The sequence below is a fragment of a genome, unplaced genomic scaffold (genome assembly GCF_019419815.1).
Source record: "Pyrus x bretschneideri cultivar Hongxiangsu unplaced genomic scaffold, Pyrus_bretschneideri_v1 Contig11, whole genome shotgun sequence".
In the NCBI taxonomy this organism is placed as follows: Eukaryota; Viridiplantae; Streptophyta; class Magnoliopsida; order Rosales; family Rosaceae; genus Pyrus; species Pyrus x bretschneideri.
Genome location: NW_025999402.1, coordinates 4,551,087 through 4,578,734, shown reverse-complemented (window position 1 = coordinate 4,578,734; position 27,648 = coordinate 4,551,087). Strand labels below are relative to the sequence as shown.

Sequence of the window (27,648 nt, the reverse complement as noted above, 5' to 3'; positions counted from 1 at the left end):
TTGAACCCAGACACGGCCACCAAAAGTGGCGGCGCCAGTCCTCTTCTCTAATGCGTACACCCAACACAGTTGGAGTTTGTGTTTGGTCTGGCCCATGACCCTTTGGGCCTAGACTTTTCCTGGCTTGCAGCAATAATAATAATAATAATAATAATAATAATAATAAAAGTTTTTTTTTATTTGGGCCTACAAACCTAGGCTCGCTGCTGATCACCTTAAGCCAATGTGACACTAGCCCGTTAGCCTTTGGTGTCCCCCTTACACCCACATTGCACTGGATCCCAGCCCCGCGCTAGTGCATCCGTGTCCTTGCATGCACTCGATCCCAACTTACAGTTGGTGCATCGGTGCATCTACACCGCGTCACACTAGATCATAGCCCGTTTGGGCCCCTATTTTTTGGCTTGCATTCGCATGCCACTTCTCTGTGACGACTAGGCATGCTTACATGCAAGGCCCGTGCCTACCCCCATCCCAGTTTTTGGGCCTGGACCTCATGGCACTAATTTTCTCAACCCACCTGTGGACTTTAGTCCATATCTTTGGGCCACGAGTTTAATTGCCTTTTTTTTAGGCCTTATGGGTTTTATAATTTTTCACCCACACTTTAATTTTGGCCTGAAGTTCAAATAATTAAATCAATCATACTTCTAGAACTATTTGCATATTTTCTTATTACATATTTCTGTATAAATCAACCCCCAACACGCCAACATAGGTGTGGCAGGAACTGCTAGAAGCTACCCCGTCAATGTTAACAAAGCCAAGGCCCATCTAAGGGAGGAAACTGAGTACAGAAGCGCCCTAACCTCGCTCCCAAGGCCCCAAACTTTAAGAATAAGGGCAAAGTACCTGAAACCATGGATGCGGACATGTACTACCGCTGTGGTTCAAATGACCAATGGTCCCATGCATTCCGTGCTCCCTAGAAAGTTATAGCTGAATGTCATTCTCATCATAAGAAGTTTGAATCAAACTTTATGCGAGTGGATGAACCGGAGAGTACCAAGATGGAGGTTTATGACTTTCAGGAGGCTATTACCCCTATGGAAGATTAGAATCTCAGACATGAACTATTTTTAGTTGAACTTTAGAATAATGGGGCTGAATTCCACATAGTGGCCGAACCCCCCTTGTTTTTGGTTTAAGTTTGAACAATTTTCTTTTATGTTTGGATTATTTGTTGGTGATTTATTGTTGGATGTTAAGTTTTTTTAATTACCATCCTTGATTACTTAAATTATTTTGAATAGATATTTGTTTTAAGAACTTTTATGCATGTGACCAATTCAAATTAATTTTTATTTCTAGGTATAACTAGTAAGAAGTTATCTAGCAGATAGTGCAACCACGCACACCGTTTTGCGTGAATGCATATATTTCACTAATTTCGTACCTAAGAATGAACCCTTGACAACCCTCTCAGACCCATCCAACCTGATCAAAGGATAAGATAAGGCACATATAATTTTGTTCAATGGTTCAATCTTGACCATTGATAAGGCATTTTATTCTTCACATTTCGGAAGAACGTTGTTAAGTTTCAAGGATATTAGAGATAATAATTACCATGCTAAAACCTATGTGTAAAACAAAGTTGAATTTATGTGCATCACTTCCTACAAATATGGCCAGAAGCATATTCCATAGAAGATGAAGCGTAACCCGAGGGGTCTGTATACTACGACTATACGCCCTATAGAAAGCCACTATGTGGCCGGCCCTACCTCAGTGACCGTGCACAAAATTACACTTTGGCATGATTGTTTGAGACACCTTAGACGAACGGCGATGCCACGTATCCTCAAATTATCACACGACATCCACAACCCCGAAGTTTAGGTTCGATCCAAGGAATCGTATTTCAAACTTGCTCTATGGGAAAACTTATTATTAGGCCTTCTTATGACAAGATTTGTTTGAATCATCCTTTTTTTTTTTTTTACAAAGGATTCAAGGGGACATTTGTGGACGGATTCACCTCCCTGTGGACCATTTAGATATTTTATGGTTTTGGTTAACGCTTCCACACTTTGGTCACACGTGTGCTTGTTGTCCATAAGGAACGCTGCATTCTCCAAACTGTTAGCTTAGGTTATCAAGCTCAAGGCTCACCACCCTGATTATCAGATCAAATCTATTCGATTAGATAATGCTGGAGAATTCACATCTAAAATTTTTTATAACTATTGCATGTCAATGGGGGTTGAAGTTGAACATCCAGTACCCCATGCTCACACCCAAAATGGCCTGGCAGAAGCATTCATTAAGCACTTACAAATGATTGCTCGATCATTAGTCATACGTACCAAGCTCCCGATCGCTGGTTGAGTCCATGCAATATTACATGCAGTCATATTGGTCCGCCTAAGGCATGTTGCAACCCAACCATATAGCGCCCATCAATTGGTTACTGGATACGAACCCGACGTGTTACATCTGCACGTTTTTAGTTGTGTGCTTTATGTGTCGATTTCGCTGCCCTTACGTACAAAAATAAAGCCTTAGCGAAAGATGAAAATCTATGTCGGATATGATTCTCCTTAAATTATTCATTACTTAGAACCTTTGACAAGCAATATGTTTAATGCTCATTTCGCATTTTGTCACTTCTATGAGACAGTCTTCTCGTCATTAGGGGAAAATAAGGATGTCACTGTTCTTGAAGAACGATGTGAATTATCATGACAACTCCCACTTTGTCTTATTTAGATCCACGCACCACTCAGTCTGAAACTGAAGTGCAGTGCATATTAGATATTTAGAATGTAGCTTAGAGCATGCCAGATACTTTCATAAATCTAGTGCGAGTGACAAGATCACATATTCCAGCTGCGAATGTGCCTACAAAGATGGATGTACCAAATGTAACAAACTTCCTTCTTGAAAGCCGAAGACGCCACCTTGACCAATCCACATACATTAGCGGCTAACCAATGTTTTCGTCTACATAAAAGTGTGGTAAACCACTTGGTTCAAGGGATTCACACCCTTGGAAGAGAAAACCCACGTCATATGCTTCTCTTAAGCCTACTGTGAATCCGACTGTTGCCTACTCATTCTATTTAACTCATGAAGAAATTCTAGATTACAGAAGCATCCTTGAAGAGACAAAATTACCTCCCGAGAATCGCGAGATTTTGGTCCATTATGCTAACTTGGATGATGTTTGGTGTAGAAATGAGATGATCATTGACGATGCATTTGCATATCAGTAGCTACTGAGATCATGTTGAGCAATAACATTGAACCCCGTTCCGTTAATGAATGTCGAGATAGAACTAATTGGTCAAATTAGAAACAAGCAATTCAAATTGAATTTGATTCGCTTGCGCAACATACGGTGCTTGGACTTGTAGCTCATACTCATCCACATGTGAAGCATGTTGGCTACAAGTGAGTTTTCGTTCAAAAGCGTAATGAGAAGAACAAAATTATGCATTACAAAACTCGTCTTGTTGCGCAATGCCTTTCACAACGCTCCAACATTGACTATAACCAAACTTATTCACCCGTTATTGATGTGATTACTTTTTGCTACCTTATCAATTTGGTAGGTTTTGAAAAACTGAGTATGCAGCTGATAGACATAGTAACTGCATATCTCTACGGGGATCTTGATACAGAAATTTATATGAAAGTTCCCGAATGACTTACATTAACTAGATAAAAAATTTCCTCTCTTAATTCAACTAAGGGATTCACTCTATGGTTTAAAGCAATTCGAAAGAACATGGTATAACCATCTGAGTGAGTATTTGACTAGTCAGGAATATGTGAACAACGAACTATGCATTTTGCGTGTTTATTAAGAAGTCACATTCCAGTTTTACGATTATTGCCGTTTATGTGGATGATATGAACCTCATCAAAACTCCTGAAGAGCTTGAGAGAACTACCGCACATCTAAATTTGAGATGAAAGATCTAAGAAAGACTCGATACTATCTCGGTCTCGAGATAGAACACCGTTCGGATGGAATCTTAGTACATCAATCGAACTATACCCAGAAGGTGTTGCACTACTTTAACGAGGATAAAGCGAAGCCTTTAAGTACTTATATGGTTGTTTGATCGCTAAATGCAAAATAAGATCCCTTCCATCTGAATGAGGATGATGAAGAGATTTTGGAGCCTGAAGTTCCTTATCTAAGTGTGATAGGCGCTTTATTGTACTTAACTTAATGCACTAGACCCGACATCTCCTTTATTATTAATCTTTTGGCAAAATACAGTAATGCACCAACATGCATACACTGGACTAATGTTAAAGACATCTTTCATTAACTTAAGGGTACTATGGATCTGGCTTGTTTTATCCCTACATATCCTCAAGTGATGCCGCACCCCCTTATCTCGAGTTGATTCTCCGTCTTGTTGATTAGGCCAACGTATGTTACTTATCTGACCTGCATAAGACACATTCTCAAACGGATTATGTCTTTACCGTTGGAGGCACTGCAATCTCTTGGAGGTCGACTAAACAGACCTTAGTTATCACTTTGTCTAACCATGTTGAAATTCTCGTCTTGCACAAAGCAACTCGGGAATGCTTTTGGCTGAGAGCAGTTGTGGGCCATATTCGATGTTCCTGCAATCTTTATCCCGTCGTTGACATCCCGACGATGATCTATAAAGACAACGCAACATGCATTAAACAACTCAAGAAGGGTTACATCAAAGGAGACAACAACAAGCACATTACGCCGAAGTTCTTCTCCTTACATCAACAGTAAAAGCATCAGAAGGTTGAAGTCATGCAAATCCGTTCACAATACAATCAGGCCGACTTCTTCACCAAATCACTACTGAAGGCAATGTTTCAGAAGCTTGTTCAAGGAATAGGTATGCGTAAACTTTCTGTTGTAACATTGTTAGTTTTTTTGGAATTATGTCAAACTCAGGGGGAGTATCCTGAAGTATACTTGCTAGTTTTCTTTGGAATTATGTCAAACTTAGGAGAAGTATCCTGAAGTATACTTGCTTGATCTTAATGTACTCTTTTTCCCTACGAATATGAGCATTTTTCTCACTGGGTTTTTGCTACCTAACAATGTTTTGACGAGGCACCCACCTTGGGTTAATCATATCCCTGATGACGACCCGTAGACATTTCATTTGACTTTGCTTTTTCTCACGCATTTTTCCTTAGACTATGGGTTTTGTTCCTACTTGGGTTTTACCATAGCCATTGAGTTTTTTGTGAGACTTAGTTCCATATGCAAGTTCTTACTTTACTTTGAGATTAGCGTGTTCCCAGAATCAGTGCTGACGAGTCGACTTCCTCAACTCTACATGATGCTGAATCTACTTGAATATTTACAACTCAAGGGGAAGTGTTATAAACTTTGTATTTAAGTGTGATTGTGTAAATCCAAGATTAGATTTGATTCTAGTTATTCTTTCTTATTAGGACTTGTATTCCTTGGAGGAGAAGGCTTCTTCCATCCCTTATTACTATAAATAAAGGCACTACGTAAGAGGAATAACAACATCCTCTACACAACCCAACAAATACATCTCTCTTTATTCTCCCTATGCCGCCAGGCATTTCTCTTCCTGTCAGATAAAATAAGTCACAACAGAATATATGAACTAGCTTAATTTGATATTATAATGTACATTTTACCTTGACCACTTTTTTGGTGCATGCATGCTAATCTTGTAAGACACAAAACGTATCAAGAGATTGAATTTCAATGTCTTTTTGAGTATTTTCCCAGAAGAACAAAGGAAAACATTTTGGCCATTAAAGAAAACTCAAATAAAATGTTTTGGTAATTAATCTTATATTGTTGTAAAATCGACGGTGTGTGCAGTGGAATAAATAAAACAAGACACAAAATTTACGAGGTTCCTCTACAGTCAGTGTGACTAGAGTACGTCCTCGGAGCAACAATGGTGCTTTCATTATAATTTAGAATAATAGGAGTACAAAATAACTCTCTCTATTATCTCATCTCCTCTTCCTCTCTTTTCTCTCTTCCTCTTCCGTGAACTTTTTTTTTTTTTTGACGTTGTGTGGAGTTTGTATTTATATAGAAAATAGGAGTCGTATGAGGCAAGCTTCGGTAAACAGTGGAAGGGCCCATTATTTAATTCTTTGAGTGCACATCCACTGTTCTACAACACTCCCCCTTGGATGGCCACAAGTCTTCGATTGACTCGTTAAAATCTTGATATGTTTTTGGATGCTCCCCTTGATGAGTAGTACCATATATGTTGTGCTTGTTGACTTTCCACATGCATGTTCTTGAACTGGGCTGGAGGGCCTTCTGCTAGACTTCCTCCAAATGTCTAAATTTACTTCATTTATCTAGAGCTAAATTCAATTCAAGGGTGGTGGACACTTGATCTTGAATCGGACTTGTGATTTCTTTAAGGGCCTTGGGACTTGTTCTTGAATGAAATGGGACCACGAGCAGCTCCATGTAACAAGTGATCTTCAGCTCCGTCAGGGATGAATCGGCACGTGTTTTGTTGTGCTTGTCTCCACATGCTTCAATGTATCATTTTCACTTGCCTTACCTGTTCCCCTTGCAGAAGTGGTATTTTCCTAGTTTTCCCATATGCAGGTGTGACATCTTCTCTTGCAATATTTGTCCCCTGATGCAGGAGTAGAATACAACCCTTGTATTTAAATGGTCCTTCAGAACATCATTTCTCAATAACTCATCATGCTTGGCAGCTTCAGTGTAAATAATCAACATTATATCAACAATTGAAAATGAGTACTCGAGAGCAATGCAAGGTAAGCAACTAGGCAAATGTTTCAGGCAATCAGTTCCAGATTAGGAGCTTGATTCCATGTGGCGACTGATTGCTCTATTTCTCCTTATCCTGCAGGTGAGAACAAGGACAAAGGAAAAGACAGGGAGATTGCATGATATGAGATACTCTTGCTCTCGTCCCTGATGATATGAGATACTCTTGATATGGTGTGACTTGTTTGAATAGGTATTCTCAGAGAGGATGAAAACTGAGTATTTCGAAATGTTTTGTTGAAGATACATTCTCGGAGATGAGGAAAAGTTAGGTATTCTTGAAGGTCTGCCTTGTTATGAAGAATGAAGGTCGACGTATATAGAGATTTCCCAATAGCAAGTAGTGGTGTTGTGCTTTTACTCTTGTCAGCAACTGTGGTGTAATTAGAACAGTAAAATTTATGCGTTTTCAACTTTGTCAAAAATCTTTGACAAAGTTGTACGTGATATCTGAAAAGCTGAGATTGCGTCTGAGAAATGTTGATGAGCTTTGATCCAGGAAATCCGACTTTTGAAATTCAGAGAGCGGTGCCTTTTCGATCTCCGAACAAGTGGCTCTGTTGCCTCTTCTTTTTATAGAGGCATCAATTGTGCTCAAAATGCATGCTCGGAAAACTGCTGCATGTAGAATTTTCCCCTTCTTGCACTTTTGAGATTTTATCTGATCTCATTTTCCTTCATCATTTCTGAAAATGGCTTACCTATCTAACCTTTGTTTAGATTTGAGTCTCAGAAGGGATACCGACGAGTCGCGTTAGAATAATATATGACGCCCGTCCTTCTCATCTTCTAATGACCATCTTACAGTTAGAGACTCTGTGATGAGGAATAACATAACAGCTACAATGGTAGCTAGGAATCTTCTCACTCCAAAGGATAACAGAATCCTTTCAACATGGTCTGATGAGTCGATCGTTCAAGACTTCTTAGCTCTCAGCGTTCAGTGTGCTGGCTTTGTTTCCAATATGGGTCAACTCCTACTTACTTAAACTCGCCAAGTTGAATCATTGATGGCTGAGGTGGCAAGTCTTAAATAAGAGATCATAGGGCTCAAGCACAAGAATAGAGTGTTACACATGCTTGCAAATAATTACTTAACGAGCATGAAAACAAAACTCAACCAGCTGGAAGAATCCAAAAGTTGGATTCAAAGTGATCACCAGAGGTTCGTTGCTAGATTCCGAAGGCAAATTCTGCCTTCCCCTCCTGGTTTTTTGCCAAGTACTGGGGCGTCGTACAATCAATCTCCAATGTCTGCTTCTTCTAGGGTACTGCCGAGTACTGAGGCTTCACATGAGCAACCTTTATGAAGGCTCCATCTTGTTTGTTTGTTTTAACTCATGTGTATACACAGACCTATAATTTCTCGAAGATATTAATAGATAAGCTTTATTTCATTCAATGTATTGTGCCAAATACAATAAAGCATATACTTCACTAAGATGTGGTACTTCTGGACCAAATATTAATTTATCTTTACCCTCATGAAGTTAAATGATCCTTCTTAGTGTCTACATCATTTGAGTATTCAACTCATAATCTTCAATCCATATGATTCTTTAATATCATAAATATCATGGATAATATTCGTGTTAGCATATTGTTCGATTTGCAATTCGAGACAATATTTCTTTCAACACTTTATAATCTTTCTATACTCTTCAGGAGTCCTAATCTAATGTCATCAACTCTTGCAAGAGATTTTAGTATGTTGCAACAATATCATAGTGATAGTACTCACTAAGGCAATTTATACCCTCCATTGGTATTAAGTACATATTTTATGTTTTACCCTTCCGGGGCTTTCTTCATGCAATTTGAATCCTTCAAGGATTTTCTAGACTTTATGACATATTTTCCTTTGAAATTTATACAGAGCAACTTGCTTTCATGTATACTTGAGGGATTTACTTGTTGAGATATGATGTAGGCGACTCAACCCTTCGTATATAATACTTCATTTATATGAACTTGTTTACAAGAGTATAATTTTAGGTTTCACTAAGTAACCTTGTGTCATATCATGCGATTGTATTTCCCTGTATTACAAATGCCTATATGTAACCTCCTTGGTTCAGCATCTTTTGGCTATTTGTATTATATACACATATATGTAGGTTCATTTTTTCACGTTCTTACAAAATTGTAATGGAATTGCCTTTTTCCATTTTTTGGTCAATAATCTTTCCTTTCGTCGACGGAAAAGAACGGGACTCAATATCAACACAGCTCATTGATGAATTTAGTAGCTACTTATAAAAACCAAAATTACCATTGGTTATCATCAATTTGTGATCCCATATCCTCAAGTGCATGCACATACATAAAAACTTTTCATTTCTTTTGGATATCAATTACCTCTTCAAGAGCATTACACTATCTCTTCTAGGATAGTCATAATTTTAGAGAATGCGGATCATAACCTCTTCTTGAGTGTTATAGAGCTTGGATTGTAATCTCCACTTCCAAGAGTTGAGTTATTGGAACTTATATTTCTACCATGCTTCATGCATGAGACATCAACATTCCCATGTCCGTGGATTGTCCTTTCTGGGACGTGTATCCATGCACGACTGTCATGCTTTTGGCATGCAACAGTTATGCTTCGGGAATGCAATAGTTCAGTAGTGTCATATTCTTCTTCTTTCGAATGACTGAACCTTTTGAGTCCAAGGGTCTGCCACGCTTCAGGCATGCAACAGATAAATCATTTACTACCTCATTATATTGTCTAACTGGGACATCAATTCTTGTAGGCACATTTGAAGCAAATATATGTGATTTCATCATTTTCATTGCACCATTAAATGTATCTGGCATTTGATTGACACATCATTCAATTATTCTTACTTCATTTTCATATTGATTGCTTTGTGAATCAAAATAAGACAAATTCTCTTCATTCTTCTAGAATGGTCTTTTCCCATCATTCTTCTGGAATGATATTTTCTCATCATTCTTCTGGAACGATGTTATTTTCTCCCCCTAACGGCAAGAAAATTGTCTTATCAAAATGATAGTCTGCAAACCATGCGGTAAACATATCCCCAGTCAAGGGTTCAAAATATTGAATGATAGATGATGAATCAAATCCAACATAAATTCCTAGTTTGTGATGATGCCTCATTTTAGTATATTGTGATAGTGCAATAGGCACATAGATAACACAACCAAAAACTCGTAAATGCGTAATGTTTAGCTTGTGCCCAAATATGAGTTGTACTAAAAAGTATTGATGGTTGGCAACAAGTCTCAACCGAACTAATATTGTATCATGTAAAAGGACATGTCCCCATGTAGAAACTTGGCAATTTCATTTTCATGAGCAGAGCAAGGGTAATCAATTTTATCCGCTTAATAAATACTTCTGCTAAACCATTTTGAGTATGGATATAAGGAACTTCTGGTGTGGATTGAGACTCTTCTGGCCTTTATTACAGTTAAGTTGAGGTACTGCGACACTTCAAACTTACAGTACTCATCAAGGAACTTCATGTCCTGATCTTGAGGATCAAAGGACTTCATGCTCGATCCTTTTGCATGATGGAACTTCAGGTCCAATCATTTTTATATGATGAGGATCAAGAAACTGCAGGTTCTGATATGATCAAGAAACTTCAGGTCCTGTATATACTCATCGTAACAAAAGATAAGTACAATAAATAAATTAAAGCAATACGCGATAATTCCATCTATAGTAAATAAATTGCATTAAGTAAATAAAGCTTGTGACAAGGGCTTTAATTCAGTACCATTCACATAAATCAAAACTTAAAGCAGTAGGCAGTAAAACTGTCCATGATAAATAAATTGCTTTAAAGTAAATAGAACTTGTGTAAGGGTTTTAAACCAACACCATTCACATAAATGACAATAACATGAAATATATATATATATATATATATATTTTTTTTTCTTTCCACATGGTGCCGTGCACCATCAGAAGCCTTTATATTTGTTTTTATTTTTCTTCTTTTGTCGGCACCCTTTTCCAATTTTTTTTATTATTTTTACCAAATGGTGCCGTGCACCATTCAAATCCCCTTATATTTTTATTATTGTTGTTTCTTAGGGTGCAACCAAAACCACTCATTTCCAAAAAAAAATTCCACATGATGCCTCACTATTCCATAATCCCTTTTTTTTTTTTTTTTTTAATTATTTTCCTTCCTTCTTTGTCTTTGCTAGTCTTGATCCGAGGGCTAGCTGGGTTGTTGTGGAGGTCGCCCAAATTCAATTTAATCAAAAAGCTACCAAAGATTGCATTGTTCTTACATGACCTAGAGAACATGGCATCGCGAAGCAAGAACCTCCATACAAAGACATAGATGACAAGAGAGGGAGGCCTTGTGGAGTCAGTCCTACCATCACCATCTCAAACAACTGAGGATTCATGGGAGTCCTCGAGATCTGTTGAAAACAACGCGATCTGGGTTTCTAAGTTTGATGAGATTCTTCTGGATCTCTGGAAACCAGTTGTCAAGTATGAGTTTTCTCATCTCGTGACAACTGCAGGTCGTTGTAAATTTCAATTCTTACTGGAATTTGGTGGGGCACTTCTGGTGCGGTTGGAAAGACAGAAAATGGACATACCTTTTATTCTGTGAGATTTTAGCTGACGGAAGTGAGAGGTAGATAGTGCTTCACCGGATTTATGGCGTTGTGCTTTCCACTGACGTGAGAGCTTCTTGTGCTAATAACGTGTTGTAAAATCGACGGTGTGTGCAGTAGAATAAATAAAACAAAACACAAAATTTACGAGGTTCCTCTACAGTCAGTGTGACTGAAGTACGTTCTCGGAGCAGCAATGGTGCTTTCATTATAATTTAATAGGAGTACAAAATAACTCTCTCTGTTATCTCCTCTCCTCTTCCTCTCTTTTCTCTCTTCCTCTTCCGTGAACTTTTTTTTTTCTTTTTTTGATGTTATGTGGAGTTTGTATTTATATAGAAAATAGGAGTCCTATGAGGCAAGCTTCGGCAAACAGTGGAAGGGCCCATTATTTAATTCTTTGAGTGGACATCCACTGTTCTACAACATATATCAAATTATTATGTCAGGATTGAATTTTTTTAGTGACGAATTTGCTCTTTTAAATAAATAAAAAACAAGTATAAAAATCTTGATTAAATGCATTATTTGATCAAATTATACATTTTGAATTTTGAAAGCTTGCAATTGCCACCATAAAAAATTAGAATCCCTAAGAAACAACTTGTTAGTCATAAAATCTATTGTTAGGAAGAATAACATGTCTCTTAACAAAACAAAAACAAAACCCAAAAAAGCATCAACACATGGACACTCAAGATTGGTCAATTGAATCCTTATCAATATGTAAGGAAATCATTTCCACATTACGCTGTAAAACCTCACACATTGCATCATAATAATTCCCATAAATGCATGCACCTCTATAATTTTGCTTTGCCAATCCAATCGCCACCGGATCAAGAAAACAAACATAGTCAAGGACTTGTAACTCACGTGAATAAATATCTATAGATTTGGTATCAAACTCATCTACATAATTACCTACACATTCGGTATCAAATCCAACCACATTACCCACACATTCGTATCAAACTCATCCGCTAGCATTACATAAGACTCAAACATAATAATTTTTAAGCTAAAAACCAATTTGTTCCACATAAATAACATTAAAGGCTTATTAATTGAAATGCCTCCTAAAACTGCCATTTAATCTTAATGTGCCCCTGAAATTGGTTTTGTCTCAATTTGCTCCCTAAAATTGACATTTTCAACTCTTTTGCTAATTCCGTTAAAGAACTGTTAAATTTAAGGGTATTTTAAACTTTTTACTTTTTACACATTTATTTACTCTAGCTCACACACTAAATCAACCTCAATTCCATTTTTGACAACTCTAATTCAAACTCCATGAGTTAGGGCTTCTTAAAAATAAATTATTCAACCAATAGAAAAATTCCGAGTAGCAATGTAAAACTTTTGGTTGAAATTGTGCACATTTGTTTTAAATGATTTTTTTTTTTTTTTTTTTTGGGAAGTATTTTGGACATGATAGCTTAATGGGTTTTTTTTTTAAGATTATATATAGTGCAACTGATCTGAGTTCATTTTTTGAGGGGTGATTAGGCCAATTTCGATTAGAAAGATATCTTGAAATAGGGTGCTAATCATGTTTTCTTTATGTTGTAATGAGTATTTGTTTAAGTGCAACGTTTCAAACCAATACATGGATGTCTACCAAGTGAAATGACTCTAAGAACAAAAATGTAATCTTTATTTTGCTTGCTATAATAATTTGCTGCTCGAATTTTTCTATTGATTGAATATTTTTTTTAAATGCTCAAAACTCATGGGTTTGAATTAGATTTGTCAAAAATGAAATTGAGATTGGTCTAATGCATAGAGTAGAGGTAAATAGATGTCTATAAAATAAAATGTTTGAAATACCCATGAATTTAACAGTAACAAATGGGATGAAATAAGACCAAAAGAGTTAAAACTGTTAGTTTCAGGGGGCAAAAAGAGACAAAACTAGTTTCAAGAGATAAATTGAGATTTAATGACAGTTTCAAAGAATATTTGAACTAATAAACCTAACATTAAATTAGGAGAATAATTTAAAAAAAAATTATAAAGAATAAAATGGGCATGAAACAAAATGACAAATGAGAACCCTAGCCATTAGTTGACCTTGTCATCTTACTATGCATGGTAAGTTTTTTAACATGGAAAGATAGTCAAATGATGTGTGAGAGTTTTTTAACATCTAAATAAATAAATACTTTGCAAATTACAACTTTTTTGTTTGTTACCAGGGTAAGAGATTTTCTAGAAGGAAGGTTAAACGTGACCTACACTATTTCTTAAAAACCCCAGTAATGGAAAGGCACGCAATAATACTATTAAAGGTTAAGTGAGGAAAGAATAAACACGAGATTGTGTCTATGCATTGTTTTGAAATTTCCTTAATTACCACATGGACAACCCCACACGCTAATTGCTTTATATTTAGAAGTTTTGAATGCCATATATGCATGCTAATTATATATGCCCCACCAGTTAAGCACTTGATTTTGTTTACGCGTTAAGTTTGACTAATCCATAAATAAATGTTAATATAATATAGTTTTGGCAATTAAGATCACGAAAGAAGTCTTGAAAGTAGAAAAATATACAACCGCAACACGTTTGATATCTAAAACCGGAGGCGTGAATGCAAGATGCCGCGGAATGATCGGCCGGAGAGAGGCTGGGGCTGCTTCCTAATTTATAATGTAAAGCCTGCATATTATAGAATATTGTCGTACTCTTACTACTTTTGCTAATTGACTTGCATTTCAACTTTCAACTCTTAGGATGTTGATCATAATGTGTTATTTTTAGTGATGCATGGGTTTGTCCTTGTTATATATGGTTAGGTGTGGTAGATTTTGTAGTCTTTTCTATTGCATTCTTTCGTTATACAATTTTTGTCCTCTTAAGTAATATCTTTCTATTTGGTTAGATGTGATTAGGTTGGGTAAATTTTGTATTGTCTTCTATTGCGTTTGTAATCATGGAATTGTATTCCTGATCAATGATATGTTCTTCATTCTGAATTTGTTTACTACCTTAAAAAAATGTCTTCTTAGGATATTAATCATAATGCGTTGTAGTCCAATCCAAAGCTGATTAGGGCGGCCTAATGGCAATGGTTTGACAATTAAATTTTATTTAAAATGTAGCAAATTAGACCACTTAGTACTACACTCTGATAGTATTTCTCTTCACTTGTAAGTGAGAGATCTTAGGTTCAATTATCGTCAAATGCGAATTTAAACCACATTATTGCCATATGCTCATTGTGAGTCTTAGCCTACTCCTCATCCCCTTAATGTAAATAATATCGTTTGTTAAAAAAAGATGTAGCAAATTAGCAATCATACTTTGTAAAAAGTCGGCAAAATTTGAACCAAAATAACTAGTGGTGACACTCACGCACACAATATAGAACTTCAGTCCTAAAAAGAACACCATTATATGTAGTTGTATTTGGACTAGTGTTTACTTTCATGATTTACATCTCTTGGCTAGTATTTGGCAATTACTTACATGATACATCTCTTGGCTATTATTTGGATTTATATTAGATTATATGACAGAACACCATTATCCCTAGTTGTATGCATATAGAACTGTTCAGACGGATTTGAAGTGTGAAAGTCTTACTTTTACTCGGAAATCCACGGGGTATTCTAAAACGAAACTACAAAAGGGGATATAACTGGCGGTGCAAAAACCGACAATAAACTTCAATTACTGTCGGGTTTTTGGTAAAATTAAATCGTGCAATGTCGGATAGAGGAACCGACACCAATGCTACCATCACAAAAAGGGTATTGACGTCGCTTAGCCCCCTTAATCCTCCACCAAGAAGCAAAGTAATATAAAATAAAAAAGAAAAACAGCATCGCTTAAAAGTGACATCGAAGATTGCGTCGGATACAAGCGACATTAAGTACTAACAATGACTGTGGAATGGAACGGACTGGTATCGGTCCTCATTGACACCACCTGATAATGGGATAAATAAAATAACCCCTATAATGTCGCCCATAAGCAACACCACCTAATAATTGGTTTTTTTTTTCTCTTTCTAGAGCTTTTTCTTTTTCATCGTCTTCTTCACCCTCTCTCAATCCTCACCTTCTTCTCTTCACCGTTTCCAGTAAATTGACGTTGCTTGCGTCCTATTTTGCTTCTCTGCGTCACCTTCCCCTCGCCTCCTACATCTTAGATTTCAAAACAAGTATATTTGTTGGTCTCGTTCCTTCTCATTGCCAAGGGTGGTTGTGCCCCGCAATGAATTGCCAATCAACATCTCTTCCATGAAGTATTGCACTGGCGACTTGTCCACTGAAAATACATCTGAGAGAAAAAGCCAAAATAAAATCAAAATTTGAAGAATTTGTACACAGAAATTGCATGAGGGAAAAGCAAAAGGACTTACAATTTGGATCTTCAACCATGAGCCGCTTCTAATCCAATGACTCAACAGTCTACAATTTCAGGATCCTGTTCCCATTAGGCTCACTCCTTTGCTTACTTGCCGAACCGCCCTCCGCCACACTTTCCTCCTTGGCCTCGCCTTCAATATGAGACGACGCTGTTTCCGTCTCTTCCACGACTCCCCCATTGCTCCCAATGACAGTCATCTGCCTCAACTCGGAGGCCCCGCGCAAATTTTGAAACTCGGGATCGACGACCTCCGTCGTGATAGGCAGGAGCACAGTCTGGGCTATATTATTAGTGTTGGCTACAACCGACACCAGGTTTCAAAATATTTGAAAAAACTAAAATCTATGTTGCTCAGAACTGACGCAAGCTTTAAAATATTTAAAAACAATAATTTGTGTCGGCTAGAAGTGACACCCATATGTTATGTCGCTTAAAAACAACACTGTTTTATTTAAAGCAACACCAGTATTCAATCATCACATCTTGTGGTTTACAAAATTCTACTTAATAATTCAATCATCACATCTTATGGTTTACAAAATCTTACTTAATAATTCAATCATCTCATCTTATGGTTTACAAAATATGGTCCAATAAATGAGAGTTGTATTCACATTCTTATTTTTTGTTGAGTTTTAAATTCTTGAATATTTCATATGATAAATATTGGGAAAATACAAACTAAAGTCTAAACTCTCACCTATCCCTTGCCTAAGGTTTATTCAATTGGGATTTTTAATTCTTTTTATAAATCCATGGGTATTCAATCAAAATTTTGAGTGATCCTCTGAAAGTCGAGGTGCGTTTAATTAGACTTTAAAAGAGTTTATAACATCCATGTGTATTCAGTTAGAAATTGATTTTAAATGATTATATAAAGTTAGGGAATTCGAGAGAATTTGAGAGATTCCAAAGTGTCCTTTAAGCAGCAGTGGGCAAACCGGTCCTGAACCAGCGGGACAAGTCTAAAAATAAGAGGGAACGACCCCCCGGCCCCGCCCCGTTTCTAGCATAGGATAATGGATTGGATTTATGATTAATCAAATCCAAAACTCGACAGCATTGGATTGTTTTTTCCCTTGGGGATTGTCATTCAGTCTCTCCTTGTCTCATTCATTCACAACTCGAGCTCGCGTCGAGTCCTCGGTAGCAGTCATCCATCATCATTGTCTCTCCCAACAATGACCAACCCATCATTGTCGTCGAGAACAACACCATCATCCTGTGAATCAAAATTGGCCACCATCATCTCATCTCCCCCCAATTTAAGGCAATTAATTTATGGACTCTTAATTGTTAACTCTGGTTAATTTTTTAGGTTTAGGGATTTAGGTTTATCAGCAATTTCTGATTTTCTTTGATTAATTTTCTAAATTTAGGAATTTAGGGTTTTTTGCAATCTATGGCCTTATTAGGCATTTCTTAAATGTTTGTATTGGGCATTCTATTGGCATTTCTTAATGTTTGAATTGGGTATTATGTATTGTGTAAATTTGCAGACATGTTGAACGTGCAAAGGATCATGTTGGCTTGAAGGTTTTTTTATTTATTTATTTATTTTTTTTTAAATATTTTATGTGTTGTGTAAATTTGCAGACATGGTGAAATTTGAAGTTTTTAACTCAAAATTCGTTTTGGTTGTACTTTCAAATTGCTTGTGATTAAATTAATTTCGTTGTGGTTTTTAACTCAAAAGTTTTTAACCCTAAAACTGGTACTGATTGTGATTAAATTAATAGCTCCTGGTTCCTATTGTTATATGTTGTAAGGATGAGATATTGGTTGACATTTCTAGTGTATGACTATGAGTTTTGGATTTGCCAGCCACCCTGTAATCTGGTGTTTGAGTTTTGAATTTGGATTCCAATAATTTGTTCTAACAAAAAAAAAAAAAAAAAAAGTAATTAAACCCGATTGGACCCCTGGACCCATCCCAAACCGACCCGTTTTAAACGAGCCGGATTAGGTTCGGTTCCTAAGTTCAGAATTCTTATATCCGACCTCCCCCGTCCTGTTACATTTTAAAAACAAGTCCCGTCCGATCCTTCCAAAATTGGGCCCGGCTTGGTCGTGCCCACCCCTAATTTTAAGGGTTCTTAAATTTCACGTCTCCCCCTTGAGAAATTGAGGGAATTCACTAAAAAATTTACATGTAATCTCTAGAAATCAATTAAACTCCATCAAATCTATGAATTTGTCACAGTTTGTCCACAAAATCGCAATGTAGTTTCTCAAATCGAGCATCAGAAGAATCTTGACAAGCTTTCATGGCATCAAATCACTGGAAAAGCATATTAAGAGTGTTGGTAATCGCAGGGAGATGTTTTGAGATTTCATGGCTTTTTTTTTTTTTTTTGGTGAACAAGATAATATATTATTTGGGCAAAGATGCCAAAGATACAAAGAAGCCTACCCCGAGGCAAATAAGCCAATAACAACAACTAGAGGGAAGTAGTACAAGGGGGTACAAACGACATTGCATCTAATGCTAAAGTGTCACTCCTTATACTACCAAGAAAAGATTAAAAGGGACAAGGAAGACCATCATTATACATAACATGCACAAGGGAGCATGGGGGTATGTTGACCCAAATATTATCCCCTACTTCCTTACTTTGACGCGACGCCAAAAGATCCGCAGCCATATTGGCCGATCTTGGAACCCTAAGACTAGTGGTAGTCATGAAAAGCCTCCCCCAATCCTTTGCTCCACGCTAGAATTGGGAACGCTTCTCAACTGCCCATCGTAGCCAAATCTTGAAGACAAGAAATAGATTCCAGAGAGTCCGATTCCACGATGACATAATTCCATCCCATATTTCTTCCTAGCTTACACCTATGCAGCATAGTCAATGCTTCCACCACAGCCACAATAGAAGCCGTCACCTTATATATGCCAGCTATCATAAACCTGCCCACTTCATCCTGAGCCACCACACCCACAAAACCCGAACCCCAGCTCCTTAACCAACTGGCATCCACATTAAGTTTAATGAATCCCATACAAGGTGGAGACCAATAGACCTCAGATACGGTACCTGGGATAGAGACCGGCAGGCTAATGACCAGGGCCTGATTAGTTTCCTTGAAGGCAGCCACCGAATGGGTAATAGCTGCAATAACCTGCCTTGGAAAAATGGATTATTGATTGCAGAGGAAGTTGCATCTTGCCTTCCATATGTGCCAACAATTGATAGCAACATACGAAAGCAAGTTGCTCCTAGCACAAGTCTGTCCATTTACCGAATCAGAAATAACAGCCAACCAATTCGCCCAAGATGTAACATCTTCCCTGCGTAAGCTTCTTGTCAAAATTCCCTCGTGCCACACCTCCTTCACCCACAGACATTGAAGAAAGAAATGTTCCATTGATTCTTCCTTCGAGTTGCAGAGAGGGCAAATTGGTGAAGGAGAATATCGGTGCTTAAACAAATTAGCCTTCGTTGCCACTACCTTCTGTAAGGTCTTCCACATAAAGCATCTTATTTTTGGATGTACCTTAAGCTTCCACACACACTTCCATAAATGTTTTGGGATGATGGCAGACCTATGAGGGTTACCATTTCTTTGTTACCGAGTCCTGGCCATAGCCCAATGATATCCAAACTTGACCAAATAAATTCCCTTTTTCTCGAAAGGCCACACCAATCTGTCCTTCAACATCGAGTCACCCGTATGTGTCTCAGAGATCGCATTAAGCTCCTCCTCCACCACAAAAGGTTTGAGGAAATCAATATCCCAACCCCCATTTTCATTGCATAACAAAGAATTGACCCTGAGGTTTAATGAGATTGGCACCGTGCCCAAAGGAAAGGGACGTCCCAAGGGAATAGATGGCAACCATCTATCCACCCAAACCCGAACTTCATTACCATTCATTATCTGCCAGTGTACACTTCCACAAAGAATTTATCTACCAACAAGGAGGCTTGACCATGCCCAAGAAGCTCTTCCACCCCACTTTGCATCAAAGAAAGAACAGTTGGGGAAATATCGAGCTTTAATGACCAACGCCCACAAGGAATTTGGCTCCATTAACAACCTCCAACACTGTTTTGCCAATAGAGCGTCGTTGAACTCCGCAAAGCACCTCAAACCTAACCCGTATTCTTTTTTCGAGCACCCGAATTGCTTCCTAGAGACCCAATGAATATGGTTCTCCCCTTCCTTTTGTCCCCACCAAAACTTAGAAATCATTACATCCAAATCATTGCAAAGTGTCGTAGGACACTTGAAAAGATTCATGGGATACACCGGAATTGCTTGCGCCACCACCTTAATTAAGGAGTGATAGCACTTCACTGATCAACAGGAATAAATAAGGGGAGAAGGGATCACACTATCTAAGCCCTCTTGAAGGAGCAAATTTGGAACCAGGTTGTCTGTTCAGAAGAATAGCAAAATTCACTGTTGATATGCAGCCTATAATCAAACTCCTCCATTGACTATCAAAACCCATCTTCTCCATTACATCCATTAAAAAATCCCACTCCACCTGATCATACGCCTTATGCATATCCAATTTGATTCCCAACTCAAACTTGCACTTCGTCTTTCTATTTTACAGAAAATGAAAAAGCTCGGACGCAATGCCAATGTTATCTTGAATTTGTCTTCCTTCCACAAACGCATTTTGGGTTGTAGAAATCAACTCCGGCAGTAACCTCTTTAACCGGTTGGCCAAGACCTTGGAGAGAATTTTGTAGGAATAATTGCAAAGGCTTATGGGGCGAAACTGAGACACTGACTCCGGGTTTTGAACCTTTGGAATTAAAGCCAGGTGAGTAGCATTGATTCACAAGGGCTACAAAGACCCAATCATCAAGTCCTTAATCATGTTATTAACGTCCGTAGCAATTATATCCCACTGTGACTGATAGAAGATCCCTTGAAATCCGTCAAGGCCCGGAGCTTTAAGTCCTCCCATTTTCATGGCAGCATTTTTAATCTCATCCACAGAGACCAGAGCCATTAACGAAACATTCATCTCCTCATAATGGATTTAGGGATCAAGACTTGATACCATGATAGGTTCTAAATCGACCTTAACCCTATATTGCTAAGAGGAATTATGAAGAAGAACATTGCATCTGTCATATGTGATTTTGGTTCTAATACAAAGGAAGCTACATAACCAATAGCTCAACAATTATTAACAACTTTCTGTTACAACTCAATCTTTAGGATTAAGACACTTGTCTTTGATCAAGATATGCCACATGGCCTTCTATCACATTTGGTCGCATGAACGATCTCGATTTGAAATTTTTTTTTTCTTTTTTAAAAATGATTATCAAATGAAAATTAAAAAATTGAATGATTATGACTATAAAATTTATACAATGAAATTACCTTATTTTCGAAGAGTTAGGTATGTATATTCTCTCCATGAGAGGAATGCATATACCAGGAGGGATTCGCATGTTGGAAAGGAATGTTAATTGATAAAAATCATAAGGTAGACCAATTTTTTTTTTTTTTTTTTTTTAACAAAAGCGCCTAGTAAGGATTTGGTTGTTCTCAATAGACTGAGAGAGATGAGAGAGAGAGCCAAGTGAGTAATTGATCAATTTCAATATCTAAAACCTGGAGAGGGAAATTAGCAATAGAGAGTGAGCGAGAGGCAGAGAGAGCGGGAACAAGAGAGAATATAGATCTACTAGTATGGGCGTATAATTTTAATTTCTATCCCGACGAATTTAATATTTGACGGTAAATACACAGTATTCGCCAGGAAAGCATAAATATTTGCCATCTAAAATTATGTCACCGAGTTGACAATTTGACAAGAAAAATATAAAATATATTTGTGCCGGCGAATCACTTGCTGGCTAAGGTTGGATCTCATCGGTGTAGTTTCGGCACCGTAACTTAAGTTTGTCGGTATATTTAGGACGTCAAATGTAGAATTTCGCCGAGATGAATGTCCTCTCCTGGCAAATTCTAAATTCGCCGGCGTAAGTTTTGCCGAGAAAGCCACTTATTTTGTAGTGTTTATTTTAAGAGATACTTGTTGCAATACATGCAAACTCGATGCTCCCTCCACATTCTACAATACTTTTTAATTTTATTTTTATAAACTATAACATAATTACACTAAATATGTCTGACCTATGAGAAGGAGGATTCAAGCTTGGGTGTAAAAAATAAAATACATTATTCTAGTCAACTTATCTAACTCAAATTTGCACCTTCCACAGTACTTTGAATTATGCAATTCATGTAGAGTTATACGATCATATATATAGACTACATCCAAGGTAAATTAGTAAACAAATTTACAGAATCTAATAACTCTCATATTCCCTTCGAGATGTTCCCGCACAATCCAAATTTCCAATCATTACCCCCCTAACATTTTATTATTTTTCCCATATTGTTAATTGATTATAGTATATACATCTTCCAAGTTTCTAAACATATATATTATTCTCTCCTGCATGACATTGCTGCATCGATCCATACAAATTTATCATATGGTTCATATCACTAATTCACTATTTAGTGTTCAGTGATTAATATCACTTGTCTCGTACATTAAGCCGCAACATCAAACCCTAAGCCGAATGAGAAGGACAAACATGCCTTATGAAAGATATGAAAATAAAACATCCGGTTGTAATTGAATATAAATACACACACATATATATAGTCCCCTTCCATTGAGGAATACCTTTTGGTGTTCATTCCGTAACTTTTTTTTATGATCCGAATCTTTATATTTAATTTATCATTTGTAGACTCTCTTTGAAAAAAATTATACAAATCCAAAATCTAACACTAATTATAGCGAAGAAAATAAATGAATATAGTTCTTTAAAGAAACACTAATTAAAAATGGTTACCATTTAATCTAACAGTCATATAAATACGAATTTTAGCAATTTTTATAGTGATAATATTCGAGGAATGACCTTAAACATAGACGGTTGATCTTTGAATATATATGTGTGTGTATATTATATGTGTAATGTACCAAATTGTCTATCTTTAATTAAATTATTCTTTCCACTCATTGGATGCAACATGAGCTACCAACAAGTGATCCATTACCCACTTGCCATACACGTGGGAAAATTTTGGCAGTTAGAATCATCCTTATTGTTGGATCTTTCTACTATCATACATGTACCTAGAAAAATTCTATCCGGAATCTGTATGCTTCAGCTTGAATTTGAACCTTTTTGATTTTTTTTCTTTTTGTAGTGCATGATATTTTTTCTAATACAAACAATATTTTACTCCAAGGGTGAGGGATATTATACTCTACGGGTAGGGTAGATTGGACTGGGCCACACGGGTTAGCCATTACCTAGGTATCAAACTAAACACATATGTAAAATGTTATTGCTATCATGTAAGTCAAAACTAAGATGTACTAGTTGGTTTTTTTGTAGTACATGGTTAATGATGTAAGTTTCGCACATGATATTTTATTTTTACAAAGGCCTACTTGAGTGCATTGATTATCCGCAATCATCTAATAATATAATTAAGCTATTATTTGTAACTATATGATTAAATGAACAGTTCATTGGCCCCAGTGGAAGAGGGGAATATAGCTAGGGGATAGGACAGAGAAACAAAGGGGTAGAAAGGACAGCAAAAGGTACAATACGTATGATATATAGGTCATTAATCTTGCTCACTGCTTGTGCTCCAAGTTTGAATAGCTTGCAAGACTGCTTCTTTCACCGCCTGAGCATCTATGCTATCCGCCGCCTGTTCAGCTCAATGGAAATGCAATGTATAAGCAAAAAGAACTTGTATAAATTCTAAGATGATCTCAAGCAACATATATACCTCGAGTGCCTTCGTTTCGACAAAGTTAAAAAAGTGAGTTCTAACTCAATGATTGAATTTTAAACCACGTAAATACAAAATTTGATCGAAGATATTAAGATACTAAATTATAAAGCCATGTCATGCCACAATAATTGTGTCAGAGCTAGTGTAGTCGCAATAAGGAGTACAAAAGGTGTGGTTAAGACCATGTTTGTACAATTTACTCGTGATGTTAATTTGTACAACATTAATATACGTACAAATTATAGAGTACATGACCCATATATACATATATGTATGCTGCCATAATATACACATTCAGAAAAAAATATATTCCTGATGGGTTCAGTACAAAGGGGCCAGAGTGAACGAAATTAAGGGTTTTTTTTACAGTACATCGGTGTAGGATGCACCACTGCTTCGATAGATAGATTATGACAGTTGAAATTCCGCCATGCAAATTTTGTCGTCCGCTACACTGATGCATCTCATACATTAATAAAGTGTAGAATTTTTGAGAAATTAAATATGATAATATAATTTCTTACTTCTCCAACAGCTTCTAGTTGGAAAGTGTCTGAACAAGAAACCCTAGCATCCAGCACATCGAGGCCGAGCTCCTCAAAGGCTTCGAGAATGGAGACCAGCAAACCCGGGCAATTCTTTTCCGACAACACATGAATTTGGAAACCCTTTTCTAGGGTTTCAACTGTAACCTGCTGGAAATTATAACAACAAGGACAGTTAATCAAATGAAGAACTATTATATGCTAAGGTGTCCCAAAGAAAATAAAACAATCTTCAGCAGTTTATTTAAGCAATATGCACCGCGGGTAATGAATTTTGGGTAATTGAATTCTGGGAAGTTCCAACGCCTTGGCTCATTGCGTCCACTTTGCGCTTCAACTCCTCGATATACTTGGATGCATCAACAATAATTGAAGTTTTGTTCATCTGCCAAATCACACAAAGCAGCAACAAATTATGAAATTTGGATGAAAGATATTGGAATCGCTAATAAAATTTGGATGTACATATATAGTAACTAATTCTGGCTAAAGTAAGCCATTGCTTATTTTAAGTTAATTACAGCACTGGAATTAGTGGCAGCACGAAGTTGCAGCAATTTCTCATACAGAGCTGCTTTCTTTCGTTCCTTAGAACTCATGCTTCTTCACCCCTTCAGTCTTTCTTGATCTTATGATGGATTTGAGAGCTTTTAAAGAGGACAGGGATGTTGCACATAGTGCGGCCTCAATATTCCCTATGTTTTTCTCCAGTATATTGACGTAATTGACCTTTCTAATTAACAATTCAATTATTTTTTACATAAAGTTGAGATTTAAATTAAACTCATTATATTAAAGTATTAAACTGTGTTAATAGGGGAATCTATTTTTGTTTGACAAGCAAAAACCGGGTGTTTTTGCTTGGCAGCGCATGTACAGTTATTTTAGGGAAAAGTGTCAAATAGTTACAAATCATGCATGCGTTATGTGGAATGCGCAATGTGCGACGGGAGGTATATTGTAGACAAAATCATGTGATAGACATTGGAGTAGGAAGAGAATAAATAATCAAGGATAGGTCATGTTATTCATACATTCATTTTTACTTCTCAAATATTTTTGTAATTTTTTATCGTCGAATCGAATGAATTGAAGAAAATTAATAGACAAAAACTAACGTTGAAGAAATTAATAGACAAAAACTAACAAAGGTGTGTAAATACCCTATAAAGATATATATGTTGGCTGAGATTTCTAGAGTATTTTGTTTAGGTCCTAAAAGGAAAATAAGAGTCGTAAATATGAGCTGTAATTAGCATTTTGAAACAAAGTTATCATAAATTCATTTGTAATAAAATTTATATGTATTACATACACGTATATCTTTTTAATTTTTTTATTATCGAATAACTTTCTTCTATGAGATTTAAAGACTACCTCCAACTAAAGGTGGATACTATAGCTAATTAAATGGCCACTACACCAAATGGCTTACAGTACATACTGCAGTAATATAAGTTTAGCTCGTAATAATGTTAATAGGGATTTGAATCCTCTTTTCTTAACTACTTGGAAATATTTGAGAATTAAAGAGAAAATAAAGAAGAAAGAATAACAGAGAACAAGATGAAGAATTAGAGAGGCAGTTTAGAAAGAGATATGAGACTTATATTCATTGTCAAGAATGATTACACAACTCTGTTTTTATAATAGAAAATCTAACAACTCTAACCAAATACTAACAAACCTACTAACTATATTGTTGACTTGTACAATTATTTAACTAAACATCTAATTAATGATGTGGAACACTCAATACTATTTGAATTTTTTTTTCTCTGCTAGGATCTCCTTGAATTTTCATCTCCACATGCCACCTTATTTAATTAACATCTAATGGTTAGAAAACTAATACCGTCGTACTTTTTTATTTTATAAAAGCTTAATGGAGAAACTAATTATTTTGTTTAATGCTCATAAGTTCTCTCCCAAATCAATTTCTTCTAGTGTTTAGTCTAGTGGAAAGCTAGTAAAGGTTTGGAACTCCAAACCCGAATTTGAACTTCAATGGATAAATTTTTTTGGCCACCGACACTGCCTTAATGTGTATTGTTTTACTTAGTGACTAACAGTACACTACTACTTCATTTATAATGAGGCTTCATACGAGAATAGATCAATATGCCATCAATAGGTGGTTGGATACTCATAAATTAGAATAACAAAAGAAAAACATCAATTTCTTCGTAGTCACATTGGCTCTTTTTGTTTTCGCTCTTTATTATTTTGATGGTTAAAGCTCGACCTAAATGCCATAATCCAATCAAGAAAAGTAGGGGAAAAAAAAGATTGAGCAAATTGAATTTTTAGATGCATTTCTTAATTCAGAAATCTAAACCAAGAACTTCATCAAAAACAACTTGTTCACATTTTTGTTAATAAGTAGTATTTAAATATTCGTTTCTAATGGCAGTGGTTAATTCACATTCTCGTGGTATTTGGCCATTCTATATTAATATTATCACACTCACGCATTTGTTGTGTAAATCTTTTACATGAAACCAGGGATGGAGTTAAAAAAAAATTTTAGTGAGGGCAACCTGAAAATCAATTAAAAAAATCTTATTATAGTATGGCTTATAACCAATATGAAAATAGGGTTGATTTCAAATGATAATGTATCACAATTCCAATGTTACAAAAATTTCAGTGTAGTAGTGGAAAGTGGCAAAGTGATAAGAAAAATATTAGTACATAATTACGCAGGAGTGAGGTTTTTCTGTTTGAACGACAGAACAAAAGCACTTTTGCTCATATAATATTTGATATAGAGTATACGCAGTATGAAAGTATGTTGGATACTAGGTACATATATTTTCTTAAAAAATAACACGTGTGTATTATATAATTGTAGTCTATGACTTAACAAACGAATCACTTGAGTGGGGGCATATGCCTTCAGTGAGCCTTCATTGGCTCCGTCCTTGCATGAAACCCATTAATTTGCTGACATTTAAGAAGCAAAAACTGAACATGAAATTCGAATCCAGTGACTAACATCTTAGCCATCGGAATTTCAAAAAAGGGAAAATGATCCTTGTTGGGAGAGGCAACCTAAAAATCAAAATAATACATAACAAGAACATAAAGAGGCCAACGTGACGATCAAGGAAGAAGAAGTTGATTTGGGAACCAACTTTGACCATTAAAGATATAATAAGTAGTTTCCACTTGAACCTTCTTTAAAATAAAATACATAATATTATGGTGTGTTAGTTTTCTAACCATTGGAGGTTGATTTAATGGCAAGGTTAAAAAAAGAGAGCCAAGTAATTGAACGAGGAGAAAAGTTGATTTGATATGAAATTTCCTGTCCAAAGGGCATGAAGGAGTTGAGCAGACAAGCTTGATGTACCGTTATGTCATAACATGTGCATGAGGAGAACAAAAATATTTTAGTTAAGAAAGAAACTCAAGGTCATATTTGCCATCCAATAGAATCCTGTGACATTTGGTGTGTTTGTGTGTGTGTGTGTGTGTGTGTGTACATAGGGTTTATAGCTAGGTTTTCCCCCCAGAAATTTGTAAACTGTGGACTAT

General features: G+C 36.4%; 1 protein-coding gene across 3 annotated transcripts; it reads right to left on the bottom strand.

Moving 5' to 3' along the window:
• Positions 1 to 23,235: 23,235 nt before the first annotated feature.
• On the bottom strand, positions 23,236 to 24,775 carry LOC103962171 (transcription factor SCREAM2-like). Of its 3 annotated transcripts, none has more exons than XM_009374849.2 (4): positions 24,630 to 24,775; positions 24,368 to 24,493; positions 24,088 to 24,258; positions 23,236 to 23,476 (listed from the first exon to the last, which is right to left on the bottom strand). In XM_009374849.2, the coding sequence occupies exons 1-4, from the start codon at positions 24,705 to 24,707 to the stop codon at positions 23,390 to 23,392; spliced, it is 462 nt and encodes a 153-aa protein (XP_009373124.1). In that variant the 5' UTR covers positions 24,708 to 24,775; the 3' UTR covers positions 23,236 to 23,389. The 3 variants fall into 3 exon arrangements, with proteins under 3 accessions (XP_009373124.1, XP_009373125.1, XP_018506634.1); XM_009374850.2 differs by having other exon boundaries at positions 24,088 to 24,255; XM_018651118.2 differs by having other exon boundaries at positions 24,635 to 24,753.
• Positions 24,776 to 27,648: the final 2,873 nt, after the last annotated feature.